The sequence below is a fragment of the Callorhinus ursinus genome, unplaced genomic scaffold (assembly GCF_003265705.2).
Source record: "Callorhinus ursinus isolate GAN/ISIS: 27379988/994484 unplaced genomic scaffold, GSC_fseal_2.0 scaffold63, whole genome shotgun sequence".
In the NCBI taxonomy this organism is placed as follows: Eukaryota; Metazoa; Chordata; class Mammalia; order Carnivora; family Otariidae; genus Callorhinus; species Callorhinus ursinus.
Genome location: NW_027397125.1, coordinates 3,685,935 through 3,710,957, shown reverse-complemented (window position 1 = coordinate 3,710,957; position 25,023 = coordinate 3,685,935). Strand labels below are relative to the sequence as shown.

At 44.1% G+C, this 25,023-nt stretch overlaps 1 protein-coding gene and 1 long non-coding RNA gene across 7 annotated transcripts in view; one reads left to right on the top strand and one right to left on the bottom strand.

Moving 5' to 3' along the window:
- Positions 1-25,023, bottom strand: part of PIP4K2A (phosphatidylinositol-5-phosphate 4-kinase type 2 alpha) — a 213,769-nt gene that overhangs the window by 19,486 nt on the left and 169,260 nt on the right. For 5 of the 6 annotated variants that reach the window (XM_025891928.2, XM_025891929.2, XM_025891930.2 and 2 more), the window contains one exon: positions 22,487-24,769. In XM_025891928.2, the coding sequence (XP_025747713.1) occupies positions 24,689-24,769 (81 nt within the window). In that variant the 3' untranslated portion in view covers positions 22,487-24,688. Of the gene's footprint in view, positions 1-22,486; positions 24,770-25,023 lie in introns of those variants that run through there. The other variant, XR_012376066.1, reaches the window with a different exon arrangement.
- The window catches only part of LOC141371258 (uncharacterized), a 47,378-nt gene continuing 37,344 nt past the window's right edge, over positions 14,990-25,023 (top strand). Inside the window, exon 1 of the long non-coding RNA XR_012376067.1 lies at positions 14,990-15,142. This is a non-coding gene — a long non-coding RNA (uncharacterized lncRNA). The remainder of the gene's footprint in view (positions 15,143-25,023) is intronic.

The window sequence follows — 25,023 nt, the reverse complement described above, 5'->3', positions numbered from 1 at the left end:
TCCTTTCCTTTCCTTTCCTTTCCTTTCCTTTCCTTTCCTTTCCTTTCTTCCCTTCCCTTCCCTTCCCTTCCCTTCCCTTCCCTTCCCTTCCCTTTTTGCAATCAGCGTTATTGAAGTATAATTTATGTACAATAAAATTCATTAATGTTACATGTATAGTTCAGTGAGTTTTGATGAAATGTGTTATCCAGGGAACCACCGCCACCACTTTTAGAACATAGAACAATTTGCTCATGTCCCTTTGATATCACCCTTCCCTTATCTCTAGTCTCTGGAAACTATTGATTCTCTTTGTGTCACTGTAGTTTTGCCTTTTTAAAGGAATTTCACATAAAAGAAATCATAGAGAATGTATTATTTTGTACCCGGCTTCTTTTCACATAATGCTTTTTATATTTGTCCATGATATTGTGTGTATCAGATGTTTGTTCTTTTTGATGGTTGACTAGTATTGCATTGTGTGGACATATCACAACTAGTGTATTTATTTACAGTTGATGGGCAACTGGGTTATTTCCAGTTTTTCACTATTCTGAGTAAATCTGTTAGGAACATTTGCGTACATGTCTTCGTGTGAGCACGTGTTTGAATTTCTCGAAGGTAAATGCCCAGGAGTGGGATTGCTGCATTGTGTGGTAAATGTGTGTGTCACTTTATAAGAATATTGCAAACTGGTTTCCACATGGCTGGACCATTTGGCATGCCTCGTACTAGTGTCTGAGAGTTGCAGTCATTCCAAATGCTCACCAACTCCTGGACCATGGGATCGGCCATCTTGTTCATGTTAGTTCTTGTAGTGGGTTAGATGAGGCTTTTTCAGCCCACCCTCCAGGCCTCCATGTGGCCCCCTCCTGCTCCGGTCACAGATTCACACTCAGTTGTGGGTGCCGCTGCTCCCCATGCAGCTGCTGCCTAAGTGCCCAACTTTCTGTGGGAGCCCCCTGCCCTTCTCAAGGCTGAACCAGGGTTCTTGCTCTGGCACCTGAAGTATCTGGGGCACATCCAACCTTACTGGGTTTGTGGGTTTTTTTCCTGCCTTGTCCTCTCAACTCAGTGTTCAGTGGTGGGAGTGAGGAGGGGGAAGAGGTTTCCACAGCTTTGCGTCCCAGTGTCTCCCCCAGAGGCAAGAATTCCATGTTGAGTGAAAGAATGAACAAATGAATCTTAAGACTTTAGTACCTTTTCTAATTGATAGGACTTACCCCATCAAAACATGCACTCAGACATTCTTCAAAGAATGGATTTCTGCACATCTTCTCTCCATGGGCACCTAGGAATAAAGACATTTTCGAGAAAGCTAGTGATGCATCTAGCCCCAGACTATGAGACGTGAAACTGAGTGGGCCTTAGTAGGACTGGGGCTCTGACTTTGCCTACCCTGTGCCCATCAGAGCCACTCACTTCTTCAAAAGTATTTAGAAAGTACTAACCATGTGCAGGTACTTCGGTTAGGTTCTAAGGGCACCATGGCAGGGAAGGGGGAAACGTGTGTGGAACCATCAGGCAAAGCTGTGAAGAATAGGTGTAACTGGATAGACGGAGAGACAAAGGAAAGTCCTTTCTGGTCACGAGTTCCTGCTCACAAAACTGAAATGTGGACCTAAGTTGAGCCTGTTCAGGTAATTAGGCCCTGGCTAGAGCATGGTTAGAACAGAGGGTCCCTTTGAGAACTGCAGCGCATGTAATCAGAGGGGTCCATGAACAATTGGGGGAAGTTCTAGAATGCATGGAGAGACGTGGGAGGGATTGAATTTTATCTTACAGGCAGGGGGCTGGAGGGCAGGTGGGAACAGACTTTGTTTTTTGTTTTTTGTTTTTTTTTGTAACAGGGTAGTAAAGGGATGAGGTCAGTGTTTTAGAAAAAGATTCTGATAAGTATATGAGGGAAAGGGCAGGGAGCTTGAGCCATCTTCGACATTTGGGCTAACCAGTGCTCATTTTCTGGGCTCCTAGGTCTCCCAGAAATCTTTGACCCCTTTAGCAGCTGACCTGGTGTCCACCCCTCAAGTCTTTTTCCTCAAGACATGCCTGATACCCTAACTTTATTTCTGAGGATATATGGTCTTGCAGATCGGGTGCCTTTCTTTCTGTCCTGGCCCCATCACCAATGGATCCGAGCTATGGTGTAACAAGGCTAGTTTTATTTGATCATACTAGTCATCCATCAGACAAGACGAATTAACATTGGCACAGTGATTTGGAGTTTACTGGACACCTGGACATGTGACTCCCAGTGGGCATCTTGTAGAAGTATGAGTATGGTGACCCGAGACACTTTGAGGGGCCCTTGAGGAGAGGACCTGTGCAAAGTTCCGCTCAGTGGCTCACAGACACATTGCCCTGAGAGGTGGGAGCCCCAGGGGCTAGCTACCTGGCCTGGGAACGGGGGTCATTCCAACCGAGAAGAGAAATGGTGCTCTCTGCACCATCCAAGTTTTAATCTGTCCTCAAAGGGCACAGGCGTCCTCTCCAAACCTGCCCTGTTCTCAGGGGAGAACCATCCTCCATATTGCTCTCGGAAGCGCCCATTCGAGGGTCCCATGTGTAGAAGACCCTGCGCCCCTACGGCCATGTGGGCATTACGGCTGGCTCAGACAGTGGGCACCAGCATGCAGCTGGTGTGCGTGGGGGCCGTGCTGTGCTCTCTTACTTGGACGGTCAGCACCATCGCCTTTCGTATCTAAACCGTTAGAGCGAATATCAAATGCCGTAAATTCAAATAAACTTGCGAGGATGCCTAGTCCATGCAGGGATCCGGAGTTCCTGCACAGAACCCTGCGTCTGGAGGGGACTCACCTGATTCTTGTGGTGGGGATGGGTGAGGCCCCCAAGCGAAGTGGTGCAACCTCAGTCCTGGACCCGCGTTCCTGGCAAGTCGGTCATCTCAACGTGACTACCTTGGTTTCTTTCTTTCTCTCCTGTCCTCACTCAGAATGGAAAACAGCTGGGCAGCCTCCTTCCTCCTTGAAGGTGGTTACTGAGTCCTGCCCTTGTGCATTGTCCCTCGGTAGCTGGTAGCCCTGCGTCCCTCACTGGGCGTCTGAGACACTGCGTCCTCATGAAAACTCATTATGTGCCTGCCTGGTTCTGCAGCCTCAACTGCTTCTTGGAAGCAGGTGGCCGCTCCATTATGAATACATTAAAAAGGAAAAGAAGAAGAAGAAGAAGAAAACCTTCCTGGTTTGTTGTTAGACCAGCTTCTTATGAGAGGCACCGTCCCCATCCTAGTTTAGCCGAAGCCAGGTGAAGCAGCTTCACGTGTGGAGTCATTTTGTCTTCAGCATTTGTCAGAGGCAGCAACTGAAAACGTGTAAGTTGCCAGGTACATGGATCAGCCAGCTAAGGGAGCTATAAATCCCGCTTAGGTGTGCATACGGAAAGGTGTTTGCTCTCCCCGGAGTGGAAAAGTCCCTGATGGTGGAGGTGGGGGTGCAGGCAGTGGCACCGAAGGCCCCCTCCCCCGCCCCGGGCAGACGGGGCCGGGAGAGGTGCGCTGATCTGGGGAGCAGGTATGTGTGGAGCAACGACAACTAGCCGGCTCGGGAAGGAGTTAGTGTGTGAGTGTGAACACCAACACGCTCGGGCCCGGCACAGAGGTGTGAGGGGAGGGCTCCAGGGCGAAGCAGGAGCCTTTCCAATTGTGGTTTCCAAGTGAAAACATTCCTTTCAATGACCTTGGATTCATTAGTATCCTTTCCCTCGGGTTGCTCCCAAGTCTGGACAGAAAGCATCGAGAATCAGAAAGGAGAAGTAAGGAGACGTGAGGAGAGGGGGTAACAGGAAGGAGTCAGCCGTTTGTAAGGGAAATGAAAATCGCTTGGTGACATGCGACCCGGGGTCTGCAAGGTCCCAGACTGCGGGGAAATGGCAGTTCGTACCAGCTGCTTCGGTTGTTAAACCGACTGTCATTGGATAGTAAAGAAAGAGCTGTTTGAATTTTGGCAGCTTGATAGACTTTTTGAAAATCTCTTTGCAAGGTTGATTTTAACATAAATCTCGAGCAAGCATGACATGTAAAACGGCACCCAGGGCCATTACAGTCATGTTACGGGTTTTAGCTTCTCTTGCCAGTAGGACTCCTCTCTCCGCTGGTATTATATGCGCCTGCCAAAACCATATAAAAAGCATTCATAGAGAAACGTTTCCAGTGCCAGCAGCCAATCCAGTTCTTTCCCGAATCTGAAGGCTAGGCTAGAAGGCAGGGCCTGGAGACTGGCAGGGTACAGATGTCAGGTAAGATGCTGAGCGAGGCTCGTGTGAGGGCAGGACGAAGGCACTGCGTGTCCTGGGCCCCTGCGCTTCAGTTCATCACGGCTAAAGCGGGAAGGAGACAGAAGTTGGTGGTGGTTCTTAGTGACGTTGATCTTCTCATCTGTCAGTTGTTCTCTGTTAACAAGGAGAAGCTGCTAAAAACCCAACCCAAACCAAACCAAACCCACGGTTCACAATAATCAATAGGTACATCAGCACTTTGTACACACACTTATGCCAACACAAGTCATCCTGTTTCCCCTCCTGCTTCTAAAATGAGGAATTACAGAGAGGGTCATAGGGGGAAAAATGATTGTGTAGAGTAATAGCTTTGATGAAACACACACACACACACGCACACACGCACACACACACACACACCCTTCCTGTGGCATTTATAATATCCAAAACTGTCCTGAGCTGACAGTCATATTTTTATACTGTGACATGGGCCATATATTCAGGACCATCGAGATAGATAAGATTCTGAAGTCCCCTGTGATTCCAATGTGTGAGGAAGCCTTTGTTTAGCCGGCGGCAGTGTTCACAGGACAATGGACTTTGAGCGATATATGCAAATGTGTCCTTTCCCCATTACTGAAAGGGACCTTTATGATTAGATTGGAATAGCAACATCAATCCCTGGGTTAATATGACTTATTGGCCTAAAGGGAGGGAGCATGTTCTGCTAGCAAGATTTAAAAACGAGGCATTAGACACATCAAATTGGAACCTTCGCTGGAACCACGGGAGCCTTGTGTAATGCTAGAGAAACCTTTCAGCCTTTCGTGTCTCCTTTGCTGTCTTTGGAAATCAGCGGAAACCACCTTTCCAGGAGTGTTATGAGCCTCTATGAAGAGTTCACATAAAAGTCAGAAGAGACACCTTAAATAGTATCAAGACCTATGAGGTCCCCATCCAGGACCTCTTCAGATTATTCTAAGCCCCAGGGCCATGGGCTGATGCAGGCCAGATTCAGAGACATGCATGTCAATAAAAATCACTATTAAATGGAGTTAAGAGTTATTGTTTATTGGCAAAACAGGCACGTGGCAGCCACATACAGAAAACACGCAGAAGGTGATGTGTCTGGAAGAGAGGTACGGCCTCACCAAACTGCTCCCTCCAGCAGCCCCCACCTCAGGGGCCAGGAGTTCGGCTATGATGTTACTCGCTCTTTCCATACTCATCTTTGTTATTTATTTGCCCTGTGATAACACTTAACATTTTTCAAATGCCTTAAAATAACTTGACCAGGATCTCAAAGTCAACATGTATTAAGAGCTGGGGGAGAAAGAGCGGCTCAAAGACACAGAGCAAACCCAGTGTGTGCTGACAAGCACCTTGCAGTCACTGACAAAGCCAGCGGAGATGAATGTGGATACATTTTTTAGGGAGGCCAGGGTTTCAAAGGAAAAATCGGGGTATCACTTAAAGGAAGAAAGCACCCACTGCTGTTAGAGGGACTCCGGACACTTTTGGTTGATTATTAAAAAAAAAAAGTTGGGACAAATTTTGCAACCACAGGAACATTTTATACAGGTTACACTTAGCGTTTGCGAATAAAGAGCCATTTTAAAACTCCATGAAAGTGTGTCTTCATCAAAAGAAGTTGACAACATCGCCTTGTTAAAATATTGTCCTATGTGAAAGAGGCATTTGGCTGGGTTTCCCATCCGTGCTGTTAGAACGGCTAAGTATTTAATTGCTGAGAAGGTAATCCTATTATTTCAGATCTCATGCGTAATGAATTCTTTTTCCGAATTTGAGGAACTATGAAGGGAAAGTGAGATTCTCTGGGAAGTTTATTTTTGAAAAAGCACTTGACAGACGTTGTAACATCTGAGCAGCCTCGGTCTGGGAGAGGCTCTTAGCAGCAGATTGGGGAGCAGGTACCAGAGGGTGAATATGTGAAACCCACGTCACCATCAAATGAGGTGATGTCTGCCTTTGGTTCCCAGCATGAAATCACCATAAAAACATGACTTTTAGAAACAGGGCATAAATGAGTACTTTGTTTCATTAAAGTCCCTAATATTTCTCCTAGGGAGTTGTGCATTTGTGGAAACATCTCAGCCCCGAGCATTTAAGAGTAAATTTTTGCATACCTCTGAGAAGTTTGGCGGAAACAGGGCATGCCTTTATTTCCCAATTTCTGTCACAAATGACTAGACAAGAAAGTGATTAGAAGCAGAGGGGGAGAAAAGGACAGTTGGGTCAGAGGAGGTGTTGGGTGAATAGAAGAATTGCAAGCACCACAGAGCTCCCAGCACGAAACACAGGCGTCAATAAAGATCTGTTGTTTGGATGGATGACTGGATGGGCCGAGTGAAAGGTTTTGTGATCACAAAAAAAGGTCAGTCAGTGCTTTCTCTTGTAGAACCCACCCACGCCCCCAAATGATTGGGAAATGGGAACTCCTGATTAAGTTGATTAATATGCCCTAAATGAACCACTTAATTTCAGAAAAGTGTTCAAAAGCCTTAATAACATTCACACCGCACAGACCAACCCCACCATGATTTATGTGATTCTTCGGTGAGTCATAAAGCCCTTTAGGATATTGCCCTGCCCGGACATCATTTATCATTGTGCGGTTCAGCAAAAGCATTCTGTGAACTCTTGTTTTCAGATAACTTTGATTCTTGATAAATAGGAATGTATTTTACCTACGTTTTTATTCTTGCTTTTACTATGTAACATGCTATTATCTAATCTTTGCCTGAAATTTTGACAAGAGAACTTTACAGCAGGGGGGCCGCCAGCATTGACCTTTGTTGATGGGTTTGACCTTTGCTAAGTGGGATTCTCAGTGGGCTGCTGGGGCCTCTGAGAAAGGGACCCTCTGGAAGTGAGAAGAATTGGCTGATTTAAGCCACAAGCAAAAAACCCTGAGGTTTTGGAATTTGTGTCATGGTTTCTCTTTGTGATCTGGACTATATTTACAACTTAATGGGATCGATGGATTTTTTTCCTTATGTTTTTTAAACGTTTTCATTGCTCTACAGAAATATTTTGGAAGTTTTCATTATTATTTTTGTAATTTAGTAAAACAGCTAAGGATCACTTATTCACAACATCCAAGAATCTGGGAATTACTCTCCCTTAACCTCCAGTCCTCTTTCTGCCCCAAGACAACACCCTTATCAACATGTTTTCCCTGAATTTCTTGTCCAGGAAAGCTTTCCGCCCCCCCCCCCCCCGGGTTGCATCAAAGATCTGCTAAAGAATACTTCAACAGAGGGGCCTGCACACATTTTACCTATAGAGAAAAATCAGGATGGAAGCCACCAGCCAGAGGAAGGTTTCGGGAAGATGTTGAGCAATGAACTAGATGGTAATGAGGGAGAGTAAAGGAGAAGAAAAATATCTCTAACGTGTTGTTAAGACAGCTTTAGAAAACATTCTGGTCCCAGTAGGAAACCTATCAGAGCTATGTGTCTACCAGTTACTGCAAAGCCATTTTCTGTCACTGGAGGTGAGAGTCGGTCACATCCTCTGTCTGGGAGAAAATTGTCATTGGAAGGTTGGTGTGTGGAGTGAATGGTCAGCTAGAACTCCTTACCCACCCATGTTTTCTCTCCCTTTCCTGCAGAGCCTGGGCTCCTGAGGGAGGCCCGCTGGTTCTGTGAAGTCATAAGCTTCTCCTCACTGTGTTTTATTCTACAACAGTCTGAAAAGACACCACCTCGTCTAGTGCACAGTCTGTCCCTTCTGGTGGCCCATTTGTTCCTACTACCTTGTAATCTACTTTATCGTACCTACACATCAAATCCCAACCCTAAAACATTGACCCTGCATGACATATTAAAGCAGACATGGCTGACCTTGCTCTGAGACATCTATGAATATATAAGAAAGAGAACTTGAATGGAAGAAGGAATGAGAGGGAAGGGCAATTTTTGGACAACTTGGTTCATTAATGGAAACCATTAGGAAAGAGTGGCAATATGGTTGAAGCCAGAACATTGACCTATCTCTTGCAGCTACACAGCATCTGTAATATTGTACCTATCTATCATCTTAGATGGTTGCATGGAAATGGATCCAATGATTTCTTCTAATTAATAAATTAGAATATCTGATGAATACATACAGTCCTAAGTGATCTGGGGGACTTAAGCACCTACTGTGTGCTAAGTCCTAAAAGTAGCACACAATGACATGTATTATTTTAGCCGATCACTAAAACAACCATGTGAGCTGCATCATATCTCCTTTCTATAAATGTGGCAACAGAAACTCAGACACCTGCCCAGGGTCATGCTGCAGAGCTGGGATTCAACCTCAGATCTGCGTGATTTTCGAGTCTCTGCTCTTCTCATGCTGGCACATGAAAGAAGACCCTCGAGGCTTTCCACTCAGAAGTGCAGACTGTGCTAGGAAGACATAAATACCCACAGGCAGCAAGTAAGCAGAGAACAGGGGCCCAGACCTGCAGCGATGGCCGGTGGGGGAGGGGCCCCTAGTCCTCAGTGCTCCATAATGTCACAGTCACCTTCCATGCTCGCCCGGAAGTTCCTTTAGTTCACTTACTTTCACACCCTCAGCGGCTCACACAAAGCTTAACACATACTAGGAGTTCAATACAATCCGTTACATGAGAGATTGTGATGTAAGTTCTATACAGTCGAATCCTAGATGTCTGCCTTTTCCATTTATCTAAGGCGCTTGTTTCTTGGCAGCATTTTTTCTGTCTCAGGGCTGGTTTCACAGGTGTCTGGGACACCTACTCTTAAGAGCAGCTCTCTCCCTTCCTTTGCTCATTGTTGTGGTTGCTTCCTGTGCAAACATCAGGGCTGCTAGTGACATGCAACTCACACGTTTCAATTGTTTTTGCCCCTGTGAGAATTCTGGTTGGGGAATAATAAATAAATGAAAATGAGTGAGGAAATAAAAATGAGAAAGCGGGCATGGGTGGGGAGTTCAACATCCTATTTTTTACAAGGAAAGTTATAAATGCTGAATCAACATTCACTCAAAGTATAATGAGAAGGTGAGTGTACATCTGGTCCCATCACTGACCCCTGTGATTCAGTTCAGCCGTGGGAAGGCCCGGCCCATCAGCGCAGAGAGGTTACCAAACATACAGTCTGCACAAGCAAGCTGAGAATGTGGAGGTGAGAGTTTAGCTCAAGGTGGACTTACAACTTTCTCTGTAAACACGCAGGCTTTAAAAAGCTGCCATGCATTACCCTGCTGCTTAATACTTGGGTAGCAATATCTAGGGGCACAGACACCATAAGGAGAAAAGGAGAAAGACATTTCTGTTCCCACTGTTTTCTGGGAGTGCCCTTTGGAGCCTAGACACCTGCCCACTTCCTCGACTCCAGAGGAGGCTCAGGGAAACCAAATCTTTACCAGTCTAAGACCAAGTTTTCTATGCCCCCCTCAGAGGAAATTGTAGTGAATGCAGTTACAAGTGGTCAATCCAGGTAACTTCCCAGCTCCCCTACCTTGGGGCCTCACTCTGCTGCTTTATTTTATTTTATTTACTTATTTTTAAAAAGATTTTATTTATTTACTTGACAGAGAGAGACAGCGAGAGAGGGAACACAAGCAGGGGGAGTGGGAGAGGGAGAAGCAGGCTTCCCGCGGAGCAAGGAGCCCGATGCGGGGCTCGATCCCAGGACCCTGGGATCATGACCTGAGCCAAAGGCGGACACTTAATGACTGAGCCACCCAGGTGCCCCCTCTGCTGCTTTATTTTAATGGGAATGAATTCCCAGAACGAGAGAGAGGTAGTGAGTATGCCAAGTGATGACCAAGAAAATTCTGAGCGTCAAAAGCCTTTCCCTCAATTTCAATACCAGCACTCTTTTAAAGAGTTATAATTTAATTTGTATTTTGTATTTGCAAAAGGTAGAAAAGGGTCTATCATGTAAAACAAGTATCTCTCCCATCTGTCTTGAAGTCATATATTTCCCCTTACTTCCAGGGGCAACCACTGAAACTGGTTTCTTGTGTTTTCTCCCAGAGATACTCTATGTATCTACATACGTATATATTTATTTAAAACAAATGGAATTGTCCTCTATACGCTGTTGGATGCCATGTTTTGTTTTGTTTTGTTCATTTGTCAGTATCTCTTGGATAGATCATTCCAGAATCAGCACATTTAGAGCATCCACATTCTTTTCAAGTGGTTTCCTCTTTTTTGGATAAATGTCTACGGGATATTTAAGTTGTTTTCCATTTTTGCCAGTACAAACAGAGCTTCAGTGAATGTGCCGACATTATTATTTCATACATGTTTGAGTATTTCTGTAGGATAAATTCCTATCAGAGGGATTGGTGTGTCAAAGGAATAAGTTCTAAATATCACCATTTTCATGTATATGTGTACAGTATATGCCGCCCATTCTGTCCGCTCTTGGCCTCTAACTCTATCCCTAGCTACATGAAAACATTCGAAAGTGCCATGTTGTCTCAGTTCACTCAGTCAAAACAGTCCCCTCTTACTCACCATCCCACCTCCTCTTTTGGCACATGGTCCTTTGGATCTCAAATTAGAAAGCACCACTTACTCTTAGCAGCTTTCTGTCTCCTCAAGGAATGGCCTAATTATCTTTCTATGGGCACCCACGACACCTGTGCTTTTTGCCTTGTAGCAGAGAACATACAGCAGACCAGTGCACATGAAAAAATGACAGGCTGTCAGATGGATCATAACGTCAATGAACAGAGTATTATGATTAAGAGGGAATTGCAGAAGAATCTTCATTTCATAGGATTTTCGGTGTGAGAAGGAACAAGTCAGTGAAGGACCTTGCAGGATATGGGAAGCGCGAGCACAAAGACCTTTAAGTTGGGAAGAACTTGACTTGTTTGAGAAAGAGACACAAATCAGGTATAGTTGGAGGAGCACAGGAAGCCGCCGAGAGAGGAGTAGGTAAGATCTAAGGAACAGGCAGGGGCAAGATGAACTAAAGGTTGGCAGGCCGAGTGAGGAGTGTGAGTATTCTAAGGACGATGAGAAGCCATTGAAGGGTTTCATATATGTGAGTGACGAGTGACATGTTTTGATTTACCTTTTAGGAAGAGGAGAATATGCCTTGTAGCAAGTGGGCATTCAGTGAGAGATGCTGGTGGGTTTGGACCAGAATGGTAGCAGTGGAAACAGGGGGAAGTTGATGGAATGGGATATTTTGAAAGAAGAGCCAGCAGGATCTGCTGACTGACTGACTGTGGTGGCGAGGGAAAGAAACGAGTAATGGAAGTTCCCAGGTTTTTTGTTTGAGTAACTGAATGGACTCTGAAAGCTTTTTTTTTTTTTTAAGATTTTATTTATTTGAGAGAGAAAGAGGGAGCACAAGCAGGGGGGAGGGGCAGAGGGAGAGGGAGAAGAAGACTTCCCACTGAGCAGGGAGCCCGATGTGGGGCTCGATGTGGGGCTCGATGCTGGGACCTTGGGATCATGACCTGAGCCGAAGGCAGCCTCTTAACCGACTGAGCCACCCAGATGCCCCTGGACTCTGAAAGCTTAAACAAGGTGGTAGACATGGAGAAAAGTGGATGAATTTGACGGATACTTGAGAGGAGAATTAGGAGGATGTGATATTATTGGATATGGGGGAGAGGTGGTGGAATGGAGCGTGGAGAGGAATGACTCCCAAGATTTTGGCTTATACACCTAAATGGATGGGAGTAAGATAGAAACACTGGAGGAGGCCTAGGTTTGGGGGGAGAGAATAGCACGAATTTAGTTTGGTATTTGCAGGATCTGTGGCTTAAGGGCCTTTGAAACATCCAAGTGAAGAGGATGAATTGGTTGAAGTTTTGGATCGCAAAGGAACGATATGAGTAGGAGATACATATGTAGTGGCTACTGTTGTATCATTGACAACTGGAGTCATGAAACAGTTACATATAGCGAGCAGAGAACCCAGGTCCAAACCCTAAGGAACTCTGACATTTAAAGCTTGGTTGGAACTTTCAGGTTTGGAGGTCACTGGTAGCTGCCTAATTCTGAATCTTCCCTCTTATCCTCCACAAATATCCATAAATCCAACAAGGAGAACAAATAAAGCCATGTCCCACACCTTCTGCAGTACTAGGAGACAGAATACCAGGGCACTCAAATTATGGCGAAGTAGAAAACAAACCAGAATTCAAAAGCTCCTGCCACCTACTCATCACACATGCCAGTGGGTGTGGAAAGCAGGGGAGAGGAAGCGAAAGATACTCAATAAAAAAGAGTAGAGTGGTGCAGAAGACAAAAAAAAAAAAAAATGTCACCCCCAGAAAAAGAAAGTCCAATACAAAATACTGAAATGCAAGTCAGGCATTGATAACTCATAGCACTGGCGAAAGGAAAGGAGTTTGAAAGTGAGCAGAACGGAAGCACTTTGGAGAAGCGTTGCTTCAGAGGATGGGGGAGACTCAGCTATTATAGGAAAGGGAGGTACCTCTTGGAGATATGGCAGTGAAGGAAAAGAAGGAAAGAAGAGGAAAAAATTAGGGATCCTGCAGAAACAAAAAACATGCCCATGCTTCTCCCCACACTATTATGGAATTGAATGAAAATACCACAGAGTGGACCACATCCACATAAAACTATTGTAATAATTATTCACAATAGCCAGAAGGTGGAAGCAATCCAAGTGTCCAGAATGCATAATCAAAATGTGGGATATCCGTATAATGGAGTAGTATTTAGGCTTAAAAGGAAGGACATTCTGGCACACACTATAGTATGGATGAACCTTGAGGACATTATGCTAAGTGAAACAAGCCAGTCACAAAAGGACAAATACTTTATGATTCCACTTACGTGAAGAACCCAGAGTTGTCAAGTTCATAGGAAGGGAAAGTGAAATGGTGGTTGCCAGGTGTTGGGAGAGGTGGGATGGGGGAGTTGTTTTGTAGTACAGTGTTTCAGTTTTGCAGGAGGAAGAGAGTTCTGGAGATCCGTTGCACAACAATGCACGTGTACTTAACACCCCTGAACTATACATTTAAACATGGTTAAGATAGGAAAGTTTATGTTATGTGTATTTTATCACAATTTTTTAAAAAAGGAAGTGGGCACCCTCACAATGAGCCTGGGATGATCTTTGGGTTATTCTGGTATATTGTTATCTATTGTGTTATCTATTATCTGTTAGCTGCTTAAAATGGCAAACAATTCTTATCTGACAGTTTCTGTGGGACAGGAATCCAGGAGAAGCTTAGCTTAGTGTCTCTGCCTAAAGGTCTCTTGTGAAGCTACGGTGTAGTTCTCAGCCCTGGGTCTCACCTGAAGGCTCAGGTGAGGGAGGACCTACATGGTTTCTGGCAGGCTGAAAGAAAGTCCTCATTGGCTGTTGGGAAGCGATATCAGTTCCCTGCCAAGTGGGCCTCTGCTCACAACATGACAGCTGGATTCCATCAGAGGGTGCAAGCAGGAGAGCAAGAGAGGGTGAGGAAGATGGAAGCCAGAGTCTTTTTGTAACCTAATCTTGGAAGTGACATCTCATCATTTTTGCCATATTCTGTTAGAAGTGAGTCACTGTTCCAGCCTACACTCGAGGGGACAGGATTAAACAAAGGTATGAATACCAGGAAGAGAGAATCACTGGAAGCTGCCTTGTAGGCCCGGTAAAATGACCAGACTTCACAGGTAAAGAAGAAAATTATTCAGCCAAGCTTCCCTTCAAATATCAAAGCTATTGAGAAACAGTCCTGAGTGCAAGAACTCAGGGACTACCATACACAGGTGTTTTTCCAAAGGAATTTATTAGAAGCAGGCGTATTAGGATTCTCCAGAGAAGCAGAACCAATAGGATGGTATATACAGGAAGAGATTTATGTAAGGAATTGGGTTCACACAATTATGGAGACTGAGAAGTGCCATGATTTGCCATGTGCAAGCTGGAGACCCAGGAAAGCCAGTAAGAGTTTAAAGGCCTGAGAACCACGAGTGCCTTGGGCAGGAGATTAATGTCCCAACCCCGAGTGATCAGGCAGGAAGGGCTGAATTCTTCCTTCCTCTCCTGTTTTGTTTTAATCAGGTCCTCAACATAGGATGATGCTCCCCTACACTGGGGACTGGGGGGAGGCAAACTGCTTTCCTGAATCTACAAATTCAAGTGGTAATTTCATAGAGAAACACCCTCAGAGACACCCCTAGAAATAATGCTTAGCCAAGTATCTGGCCATCCTGTGATCCAGTCAAATTGACATGTAAAATTAACTAACGCAGCAGGGCTCAGCCAACTGGCCATCCTTTTTTTTGTAAATAAAATTTTATTGGAACCTATCCACATCCGTCCATTTATGTGTCGTCCACGGCTGCTTTTGCACTACAACAGCAGACTGAGTAATTTTGACAGATTGCCACCGAGCCCAAAATATTTACTGTCAGGTTCCTCAGTGAGAAAGCTTGTCTGCTCTGGTGCTACAGAATGAACCTTACCCAGTATGAAATGACGGGAGAAACTGGCGAAAGGACTGATGGTGAACATTTCCTATAATTACAGCGCCAAGGCTAAAATAAGGGTGGAGTTATGGGTAAAAGAATAATATATAAAGATGATATGATCTGAAAAAGTAGAAAAAATGTAACTCAAAATAGTAAGAGAAAGGAGCAAGAGAGGAAAGTAGACTAAGACCGTGTATGTTGGGTATTCGCAATGGGAGTCGGGATGCCTAGTAAGATAGTGAAAGTGCGCCTGCGTCGTGGGCCCTCGGCGCCGCAGCGCGCAGGGTCAGGGGTCAGCCACGCAAGATGGCGGCGAGGACCCGGCTGCGGGTTGCTGGGTCGGAGTGACGCCGGGCCAGCTGGGTACCCCAGGCTCCCGGGTGTTTCCCGGTGTGGTATTCGTTCATTGGCGGTGAGATCACGAGACTGGCCGGGTGTTTGATGTTAAAGACTACAGGAAAATTTCGATTTGTAGGTCATCCGAAAGAGGTGAGCAAAAACTTGGATGCTGATTTGACAGCCGAGCAAGCCTAGAGTGAAGTCGAGAGTCAGGTCACGGCGTGTGACCGCGGTGAGCGGGCTCTTGGCCGCCGGAAAGTGTATATGAACTTGAACAGGGAAACAGAAACTGGGGCATGCAGTTACTGTGGAGCCCACACAACGCCATCGCTGGAGTGAATTGTGCACCCTCAGCCTTAGGATCCTTTGGCTCAAACACAGCTCCCTGATAGTAGAGAATATACCTTCTTTTAAAGACCACGTGAGCATTCCGGAAAACGGGTCATATATTAGGGCACAAGGAAACCATTGACAGGTTTCATCAAAGTGAAATATTACTAAAAGTTTCCGAACACAATATAAGTTAGAAATTAAAAACAAAACTAAAAACAAAAAAGCACTTCCACCTGGAAATTTTTAAAAATTTCTTTTAAACTCTTGGGCTAGGAGGGAAATATACACAAAAATTACAGAATCTGAAAAATGATAATGAAAAGGCTATAAATCAAGAATATATACATAAAACTTTTATATAGTTACATATTTAAAATGTCTCTAAGCAGTGATCATTTAAAAGCTCATAGCCCTAAACACCTGTATCAATTAAAATTAAAAATTGAAAATATCTAATGAATTAGATCCCCAATTCAAGATCTAGAAAAAAAGAACAATAAAACCAAAAAAAAGAACAATAAAACCAAAAGAAAGCAACAAAGATAATGAAGGTAAATGCAGAAATTAATGGCATTGAAAACAAAAAAAATAGATGAAATCCATTAATCAAAATTCTGGTGCTTTGGAAAACACGTACAAATAGACCACTAGCTAATTTAATCAAAAAGGAGATGTGATGAGAGAAGCAGAGTTGGAGAGAGAAATTTGAAGATTCTACACTGCTGGCTTTGGTGATGAAAGAAGGGGTCACAAGCCCATAATATAGGCAGACTCTAGGTGCTGGAAAAGGCAAGAGAATGGATTCTCCCCTCAGGCTTCCAGAAGTAATGCAGCCCTTCTCTTGGGGATATACCTACGAGTGTTATTCCTGAGTCCTATGGTAACCTATGTTTAACCAGTTGAGATACTGCCAGACTGCCTTCCAAAGCGGTCATACCATTTCACATTTCCACCAGCACTCTGAGGGTTCCAGTTCTTCCACATCTTCACCGATACTCGCTACTGTCTGTCTTTTTGATTCTTTCTATCCTGGTGGACGTGAAGTGATTTATGGCTTTCATTTGCATTTCCCTAATAACTAATGATGCTGAGCATCTTTCCATGTACTTATTAACTATTGGTATATCTTCTTTGGAGAGACATCTATTCAAATTCTTTCCTCATTTTAAAATTTGTCTCTTTGATTGTCGAGTTGTAAAAGTTCTTTGTGAATTCTGGATATAAGTCTTGTTCCTTTGTTTGGCACATCTTTTCCTGATTGTTCATCATCCTTGACTCTGTTGGTATCCATGCATTAGGCAAAGCAGGCACCTCTCCTGCTTCGTGGACTGGCTTTGTACAGAAGACCCTTGTCATTCAGTCCAGTTAGAGATTGTGGGGACCTCTACCAACTCTTTCCCTCCTCAGGGAGAAGCAGGCGGCTGTCATTTTTGTCTCCTCTGTGCTGAGCAGGGGCGTGGGGGGCTATGGCATCTGTCAGTTCAGTCCACCATCTCTGTTCTCCGCAAGGCAACCAGACTGTGCTGACTAGCCAAGAGATTCAGAATTGACCGTTGCTAGCTCTTTGGGCAGCCCTGGAGAAATTGGGGTGGTGGGCATAAAAATCAACTCTTTTCCTCCCTAGAGGCAGCTGACAACTGACAGGGATTTTTCATCCACTCGCTCTGTACCAGGCACGGGGAGGGTCTATGGCATTGACTGGCCCACGCTGCTGTGTCCGTTTTTCCCCAGGCAGCTAACTGTGCCAGGCCTGTCGGAGCTCCAAGACTGGCAAGATAAAAGCTAGTCTTCTGGGGAGACCTCTTGGAAAAGTTGGGGTGCTGGATGTATAAACCAACCTCTGCCTTCCCCTGGGGTAAGCAGGGAGGTAGGAGGGCTCTTCCTGATCACGGGGTGCTCTGCCGGGTGCAGGGACTCCCGTGAGAGGCTGTCCTGGACCTGCTTACTGACTTCAGTGAGTCTGGTTTTGTGTTCTCTCGGGTGCAAGAGCCTTTCGGTTTCTGGATTTCTCAGAAAGAGACTGTCTCTGAATTGTTGCTGAATTGGTGTGTTTGTCGGGGGAAGGAGGGGCCAGGGCTTTACTCCACTATCTTGCTGACATCTTCATTTCAGCTTGAAGGACTTCATTCAGTGTTTATATAGGGAGGATCTGCTAGTGACAGATTTTCGGTTTTTGTGTATCTGGGAATAAGGTAAAAGATAAAACATGAAAAGCTCACTTCTTCCCAAGATCCAGTTGTTTTCTTGAATAAAAGCTCCTCAGATTGCTGCAGGTTTTTGGCTAATATCCAGAGTTCTGAAAAAGTTGATGATGACAGTTTTTGCAAGTGTTCTGATTACTTTCATGGAGAAGTGGATTTTCGGAGGGTTTTATTCCACCATTGCCTTTCCCCTTACTGAAAAAGCTGTGGAAGATCAGTATGAGTCAGGGTTCTGCCAGAAAAACACAACCAGTCAAAGCTGTTTATTAAGTGATTTATCACAAGGCATTGGTTTCTATGATTGTGAGGGCTTATTAGGTTACGTTGAAAAACCAGAGGGCAGGCTGTTGGTTGGGAAGGGTGGGCTAGAATTCTCAGGCATGAGCTGAGCTACTGTTCACAGGTAGAATTTCTTCTTCTTCTGAAAAACCCCAGTTCTGCTCTTAAGGCCTTATTGAATCAGGCCCACCCAGATCATCTACACTAATCTTTCTTCGTTAACATAAATTCGTCATAGGCTTGAATCGCATCTACAAATACCTTCCCAGCGACACCTGGACTAGTATTTGATCAAATATTTTCATGGGGTCTCTGGGGGAAACCAAGCCAACTGTGGCTGTCCAAATCAGATGCAGTACAAAGTTTTAGTTGACAGTTTGACTCCACGTGCATTAAATGGAAGGAAATTGAGGGCATCTAATATTTTGGGAAACTTTGTGATGTGATACAGTGCAAAGAACACTTGATTCAGTACAAGGAACACTAAGACGGCCTGGCTGAAGAGCTGGCCCTGTGACTTACTGCCTCAGAGGGTTTACCAACCTGTCTGAGCCTCAGTCTTCTCACTGTGAAAGGAGGATAAAAATAAATAAAATTTTTTATTTAAAAATAAAACCATGTGTATGACATTTAAGTGAGAGAATGTGAAGGAAAATGCTTTAGCACAACACAGACCCCTGAGTCAATAGTTGTGGGTTTTTTTGACAAATTTTAATTTGTCAAAATTAAATCTCATCACACTGATGACCTAAAAACCTTTTTATACAACAGCATTTAGAGGACCAAAAGCCAAGAGCATCTACACATCCATGTATCCTACCCCCACCCCACATGGGAACAGTGGTTGTGTGTCCAGTCAGCAAATCCCAAATGTCCCTTAGTCCATCCGGTCCCCTAGAGCTGTGATCAATACATACAGTTCATTTGTATATTTTGGCATTTTTGGTAAAGAGAGGCAATGCTCTATTTATGGCACTTTGTTTATGAGACTGACGCGTTGCCCTCTGCGCTAAGAGGGCTATTATGGCCCTTTGTTTAATTAAAAGCTAAATTCCTAAGCCCGTGTAGGAAGATATTAAAAGAAAAAAAATGTATGGCTTCATAGTTAAACATTCAGTGTTTGATTTCGGGAGCCTTGTGCTTGACAATGTGAAGATTCTCTGCTTTGCATGCCCTGCAGTGCATCTGCATTCATTGCAGTAACACAGTCCATTCATTCTGTGATTATTTACTTATTTTTAGAAACGTAGACCTGCTAATTTTCAGAAATTAACTTTACAATCTGGACAAAAAGTGGGAGTGGAGTGGGGTGGAAGGATGAGTTTTATTCTCAGAATTTAAATGGAAAATTCCCTCATTTTGCCTGGTCAAACCTTGGTTTGGAGATGTGTAAGTACAACCAAAGCAGGAAGAAGCTCCCTTCTGGAACTTTGGGGGAAAATATCTGAGGCCATCTAAGGCACCAAATCCACAGGCTAATAAGCTACTCACCCCCCGACTACCAGGAAGCTTGAAGGGGAAACAATTTTTAGGTAAACACAGTCTGACCAAATTCTTATATTTTAGTACTATCATCTTTGGTAAAACTAGGTAAAAGTAGCGCGTATTTGTTGCCATAGGCTCCTTAACTAATACTATCTGTGACCAAAAAAAGGTTTTTTAAAGTGTATATGACTACCTTAAATTTGTTAAGAAAATGTCACATGTTGAAGAACTCAGTCATCTGTTTTTATAGGACTTAACAAAGTGATTGAATGACTTAAAGTTATGACCCTTTTGTAAGTGGATTTCTCAGACAGTCAATTCCACTGGTGACTGTGATGGTACTTTAAGATGACCATAGCAATTTACTCAAACAAACTCAAATGGCAGTAATAACTTCAATAAAAACTGAGGGCAGCCATGAAGTTGCGACAACTTTAGTAAAAGAATGAAAGAAATCCCAACAACCCCAGGTCGGAGGAGGAAGATCTCTGTGGATGATGTAGCAATTGTAGCTGAAGTCCGTGGTTTTGCGGAAACTACTTTGTGGTACTAAAATGAGGCTGTTTCAGGGGTCGGCAAACTTTCTCTGCAAAGGGCTATAGTAAATGTTTTAAGCTTTTATGGGTGTCAGGTCTCAGTCACAACTTAGTCTGCCACTGGGGCTTGAAAGCAGCAATAGAAAATACGTGAATGGGCATAGCTGTTTCAGTAAAACTACAAAAGTCATGTGGTGGGCTGGATTTGGCCCTCAGGCTGTGGTTCGCTGCTCTCATCAGTAAGAAGCTACCTTGTTTGTATATTGTAAGTATAGAAAAGGGAGGCAGGAAGAGAGAGAGAGAAAGGAGAGAGAGAAACAGAGAGACGCATATTGCAAAAAGTATTTAAAACCAGTGATTCATTTAGTGGGAGGGATTAGTCACTTAAGACTGTGTTTTCCAAACTGGCCATTCATCAGAAGTGAGACCCCTTGATTTATACTGTCAAGTGACAGTAATAAAAAGCTGTTGGACTAAGAAAAAATGATAGAAGTGGAATAATATAGATTAACTCTCACAAAATGAACTGTGTAGAACATTTGTTATAAAATGCAGGAGGCTGCAGGCCAGGGAGGGCTCTCAAAACCCAGCGGAAGGGATTAGGGAAAGAGGAGTGCTCACCCAGGAAGGGTGGTGGTGAGGTCTTGGAGTCGCCAGAGGGCACGAGGTCCATCGTTCAAGCTTTCGACTCTCAGTCTCGAGCTGCGGCAGAGCGCCGGCCCCGGCTTTGCTGTGAACTGTCCTGTGACCTCCGGCGAGTCACTGAGCTTCTGCGGGCCAGGCTTTCCTTCTCTCTGACACCTCTTCCAGCACGAAGTGTGGGATTCTGTAACACACATCTGTCACACTGGATTCTGAGAAATCGTAACCTCTTGTTCCTTCTCTTAAGAAGTTAAACTAAACACAAGTGTTTAAGACTGAGAGAAAATTATAGACTCTGGCATTTAACTGCCCTTTGGCAGGATTGGATTTTCACCCAATCGCAAAAACAGGGCTAAAACAAACTTCTGAAGGGCATTCGGCTTAGATGAAAAGGTACCCAACTGTACTCTTTAGGGCTGCCTTTTATGAAAGAACTTTGGGTAATTGCTCTAAGTAACTTATCAACTCTGCTCTCCCAGAGACACTTCCCTGGTCTTCGGGCCACTTTACCAGGAGTGCCTCTTTGATAGGCCAACTGTTTAAAGAAAGCAGTTCGGTCGGCGTGTGAGCAGGCGGACTGCGTGCCTGTCACTCCTGTGCGTGGGGATCCACAAGGCCCAGCAAGTTTCTGCCCTTTAGAGAGAGAGACCTTTGTATTTTTAACATAGCGCCAGATAATGTGGCTGGAGCTGAATAAAGTGCTGTTGAAGAAGATGGGGAGGAAGAGATGGGGGGTGTTATTTTGCCAACTGGAAGAAGGCTTTTATGTGCAATAGAGACCATGACTGCTGATTTTGTGCTAATGAAACGTTCCAGGTGCAGTGGTGGCTGGGGGCTTGCAGAGTCCACCGATGTTAAGAACTCCCGGGTTTAATTCCATCTTCCATCTCTTGGCCTTGCCCTCTCTTCACTACGCCGCTTCATACTATACATGTATACATTATGTACATGACCACTTAATCATCCCCAGTTCTTAGTCCCTTTCATTTAACCCTTGATCGCTTATTTCCAAAAGCATTGCATCAAGGATTAATGCTTCCTATCAGCTTTTGTCCTTCTATGAATTAGCAGTAACCAATTTTCTGGGACCAATGTGAATTCAGTCCAGGAGATTAAATCATTGCTCCGTGCACAATAAAACCCACAGAGCTCATGGGAATACTGGAGCGCAGGGCCACAACAACCCAAAACTTCATCACTGATACAGTTAAAAAGAAAAAAAAAAAAAGAGGAACCTAATAAAAACAGTAGTAGTTTTCAGCATTGCTAAATGGTCAGGAAACATATAAATACCCCAATAAATGTGGCAGGTTATCTTGAAAAGGACCTGCAGGGTACCTGTGGGAGAGAGCCTCGGAAGGGCCGCATCTCTGGACTGCTGTAAAGCAGAGGCGGGAGGGACCCCAAGTCAGACCAGCGTGACTACGCACAGGGGGAGGCACCGGGGGGGAGCTGGCGATGTTGGAGGGGGTGGGTGTGTGATTTCCTGTGTTCATCTCATGTTCCTGGTGGACCGAAGTGCACACAAGTAAATGGGAAAAGCACGTTATGCTCAAATCATTCCCTCATAGATCAATTGCATTAGAACAAATAGGCGTTTTCCAAACAAGTGCTTTAGCCAAACGGACTGTGTTTGCTCACCTGGCGCCAGCGACAGTGGGATGCTGTCAGACAGCCTTCCTCCACCAGGGGCAGCCCAAGAAAGTTTCGAAAAATGCTGACACAGAACTGTGGTTGGTAAAAATTACAAATAAAACAGTATGCTTTATAAGGGTATTCACTAAAGAGATTCCTTTTCTCTGCCTGTCCATCTTGCAGTGAGTCCATTTTGGTGGGGAAGCTTCTATTATTTACTAATAAAATAATTCACAGGCTGAAGGCAAAGCTCGAAAGAGATTTGATTCAATTTCACTTTCACTTCTTCCAGGATCAGCTAAAGGTAGTCTTAGTACCGAGTACTTAAAATTTATTTGCAATAGAGAGAAACACAATCGAGAGAGAGGAACAAAGGCTCCACCTTGTGAGTCATCAAAGTGCTTTATTTTGTAAAGCCTGGCTCATGACTGGAGTGTATTGTTAGCACTAGGAGATACAAGGCAAACTTCCTCACTCTGTCCAAACAGTTTATCGACAGAAATGAACGACAGAGACTGTTACAGACAAAAAATAAAGCGTTTTGTAAACTTCTAAAAGCATACACAGACTGGCCACAAAGGAAATAGTTACTCAAATAATGTATGTGTACCTTATCTTTACTTCAGGGTCTCACTTTTGTAGTCTTGGGTCACAGAAACCACCGTAGAACTTCAGAACACTGAAAGGGACTCGATGCCAGGATGAATGGTGGGCGGGGGGTTAGATCACAGTCTCAACTACTTTGAATGCATGAAATACAGCTTTGGACGGCCATGTCACCATGGCGATAGCATTACCCACTGTGGCTAACAAACCTGGGTGAAGTCAGTAACTAGTCGTAGAATGGCGTTGCTGCTGGCTTCCAGAGATCCTGATTTGCTATCACCTTGTGTTCTCCGAAGTAAACCCACACCCAGTGGGCACAGTCACAGTCTTGATAAACCCTGAAGTAAAGTTCCTGGAAGAGGCAGTATGGCAGGGGCGGTTTGCGGAGTTATAAGTAATCACTGAAAGGTGGATTTTTTTTTTTCTTTTCTGAAACTGCCTACAAAAATCATCTCATGTTTTAAACAAAGAATTTCAAAGGCACAGCTTTAGCACAGTGTATAAGTTGATAACCTACTCTAAGCAAGTCTAATATTTTAGCTTGACGCCTTTCAGAAAATGCCAGAAAGTTGGTAAATACGTGATCGATGTTGGAAATTTATAAACTGATTAAAACAGCACAGTTTAGGGCAATGAACTTACATAACCAGATTTGGGTTAAACATTAAAAAAAAAAATCATCAGGTTGGTAAATGTACATCTGGAGGAAACAAAACACCCTTTTCCTTTTATTGTGTAAGACTGCCTACCATGTACTTGAATAAAACATTCACCCAAAAACATGACTGCAGGATACATTTCAAAATATGACAAACATTATTTCACCTACGCTGTAAAATGACTTTACATGTAAACTTCAAAAAATCACATGCTGTACATTAAATTTTTAGATTCAAAAATATCCCTGTTTTCCTAATAATGTAAACAGTAAAATTGAGGGTTTCAGTTAAAGGGATAATTGATAACAAAATACCACTGTTTAACCAATGGTGAAACATAAACATCTTAGAATTCAGATTTGCCTTCGTTAACAGGAGAATTCAGAGTTCTAATGCTTTGCTCACCTTCCCACAGTAGGAGATGTAGATACCATTGCCCAAAACTATGCACTTTGCAGGTAAGCTTTATTTTTATTTTGTAGCGTTAATTCCTATATTGCAACATAAGAGTGTAACAGTGAAGAAGCTCCAGGCAAGAAAAGAGAAGTAAGCAGTTTTCCTGGACATACTTACTGAGGTGAAAATGTACAGACAAGAGTCACTAGGGGCATCAGCTTCTTGCTGGAGGAGGGGCCTTTGTCCCTGGACGCCGGGAGCCCCGACACTGTGGAGGCAGAACCCTGAGCCAGGGCGTGCTGGAGATGCCAGCGACCCCCCGCCCAGCGCCAGGGGCTTGGGGGGCAACTATTAAGGAGTGTCCGCGTGCGTGGTAGAAATGTAACATTCGCAGTAAGTTTTTTTCTTTTAATCACCATCATTATTATCATCATTATTATTATCTTCATTATTATTATGAATACTGTCACATCTTTCAACTCCAAAAAATAAACTGATCCACAGTTTATCGCGCGATGCCAACATGGTTGGTCTGACATGCATTTCATCTTCGCCCCCTCCCCCCGCATGTGCTCATCCATCCATCCATCCATCCACAGCTGGAATCAGAGGGTTGTTGCCCAAATGCACTCTGACTGAAGCTGACCGGTTTGCATTAATTAATTAATTAATTATTTTTTAAGATACACGCGTACACGCACGCACAGGCACACACACACACGCACGCACACGTGTCAGAAATAGCTAGAACGATGCTGGGAAATATCAGGTAGCTGTTAAAGCGAGTAGCCTCCAAAGCAGTCATCTTGGCCTGAAGATGTAAACGAGGAGGTGTGCTTCACTGAGTTTGGTTTTCATTTTTTTCTACACCGAAGCCACCTCTGTCCTTCCCGTGCTCATGTCCGTCCAAGGCCATGTGGGAGGTTACGTCAAGATGTGGCCAATAAAGTCCAAAAAGCGCTTTGAATACTGTTCTGGGTTCACGGTCGAGATCTCTGCACCAGCCTAGGCAGTTGTAAAGGAGAAGAATATCGATATAATTGCTACTTAGTCTCTATAGCAATTTCCAATTGCCGCTAAATACAAAGCTAATAATTTTCCAATCTCAGCCTCTGTTCTTAAAGCATAGAATATCTTGGATATTGTGTCTGAATAATCAGCGTTCTTAGGAATCTGTGTGAAAGTGAGGCAGAGAGTCAGAGTAACCACAGATGCTGTTACCACACTGTGACTGTGGTAGCTTACAAAAAAAATCTAAC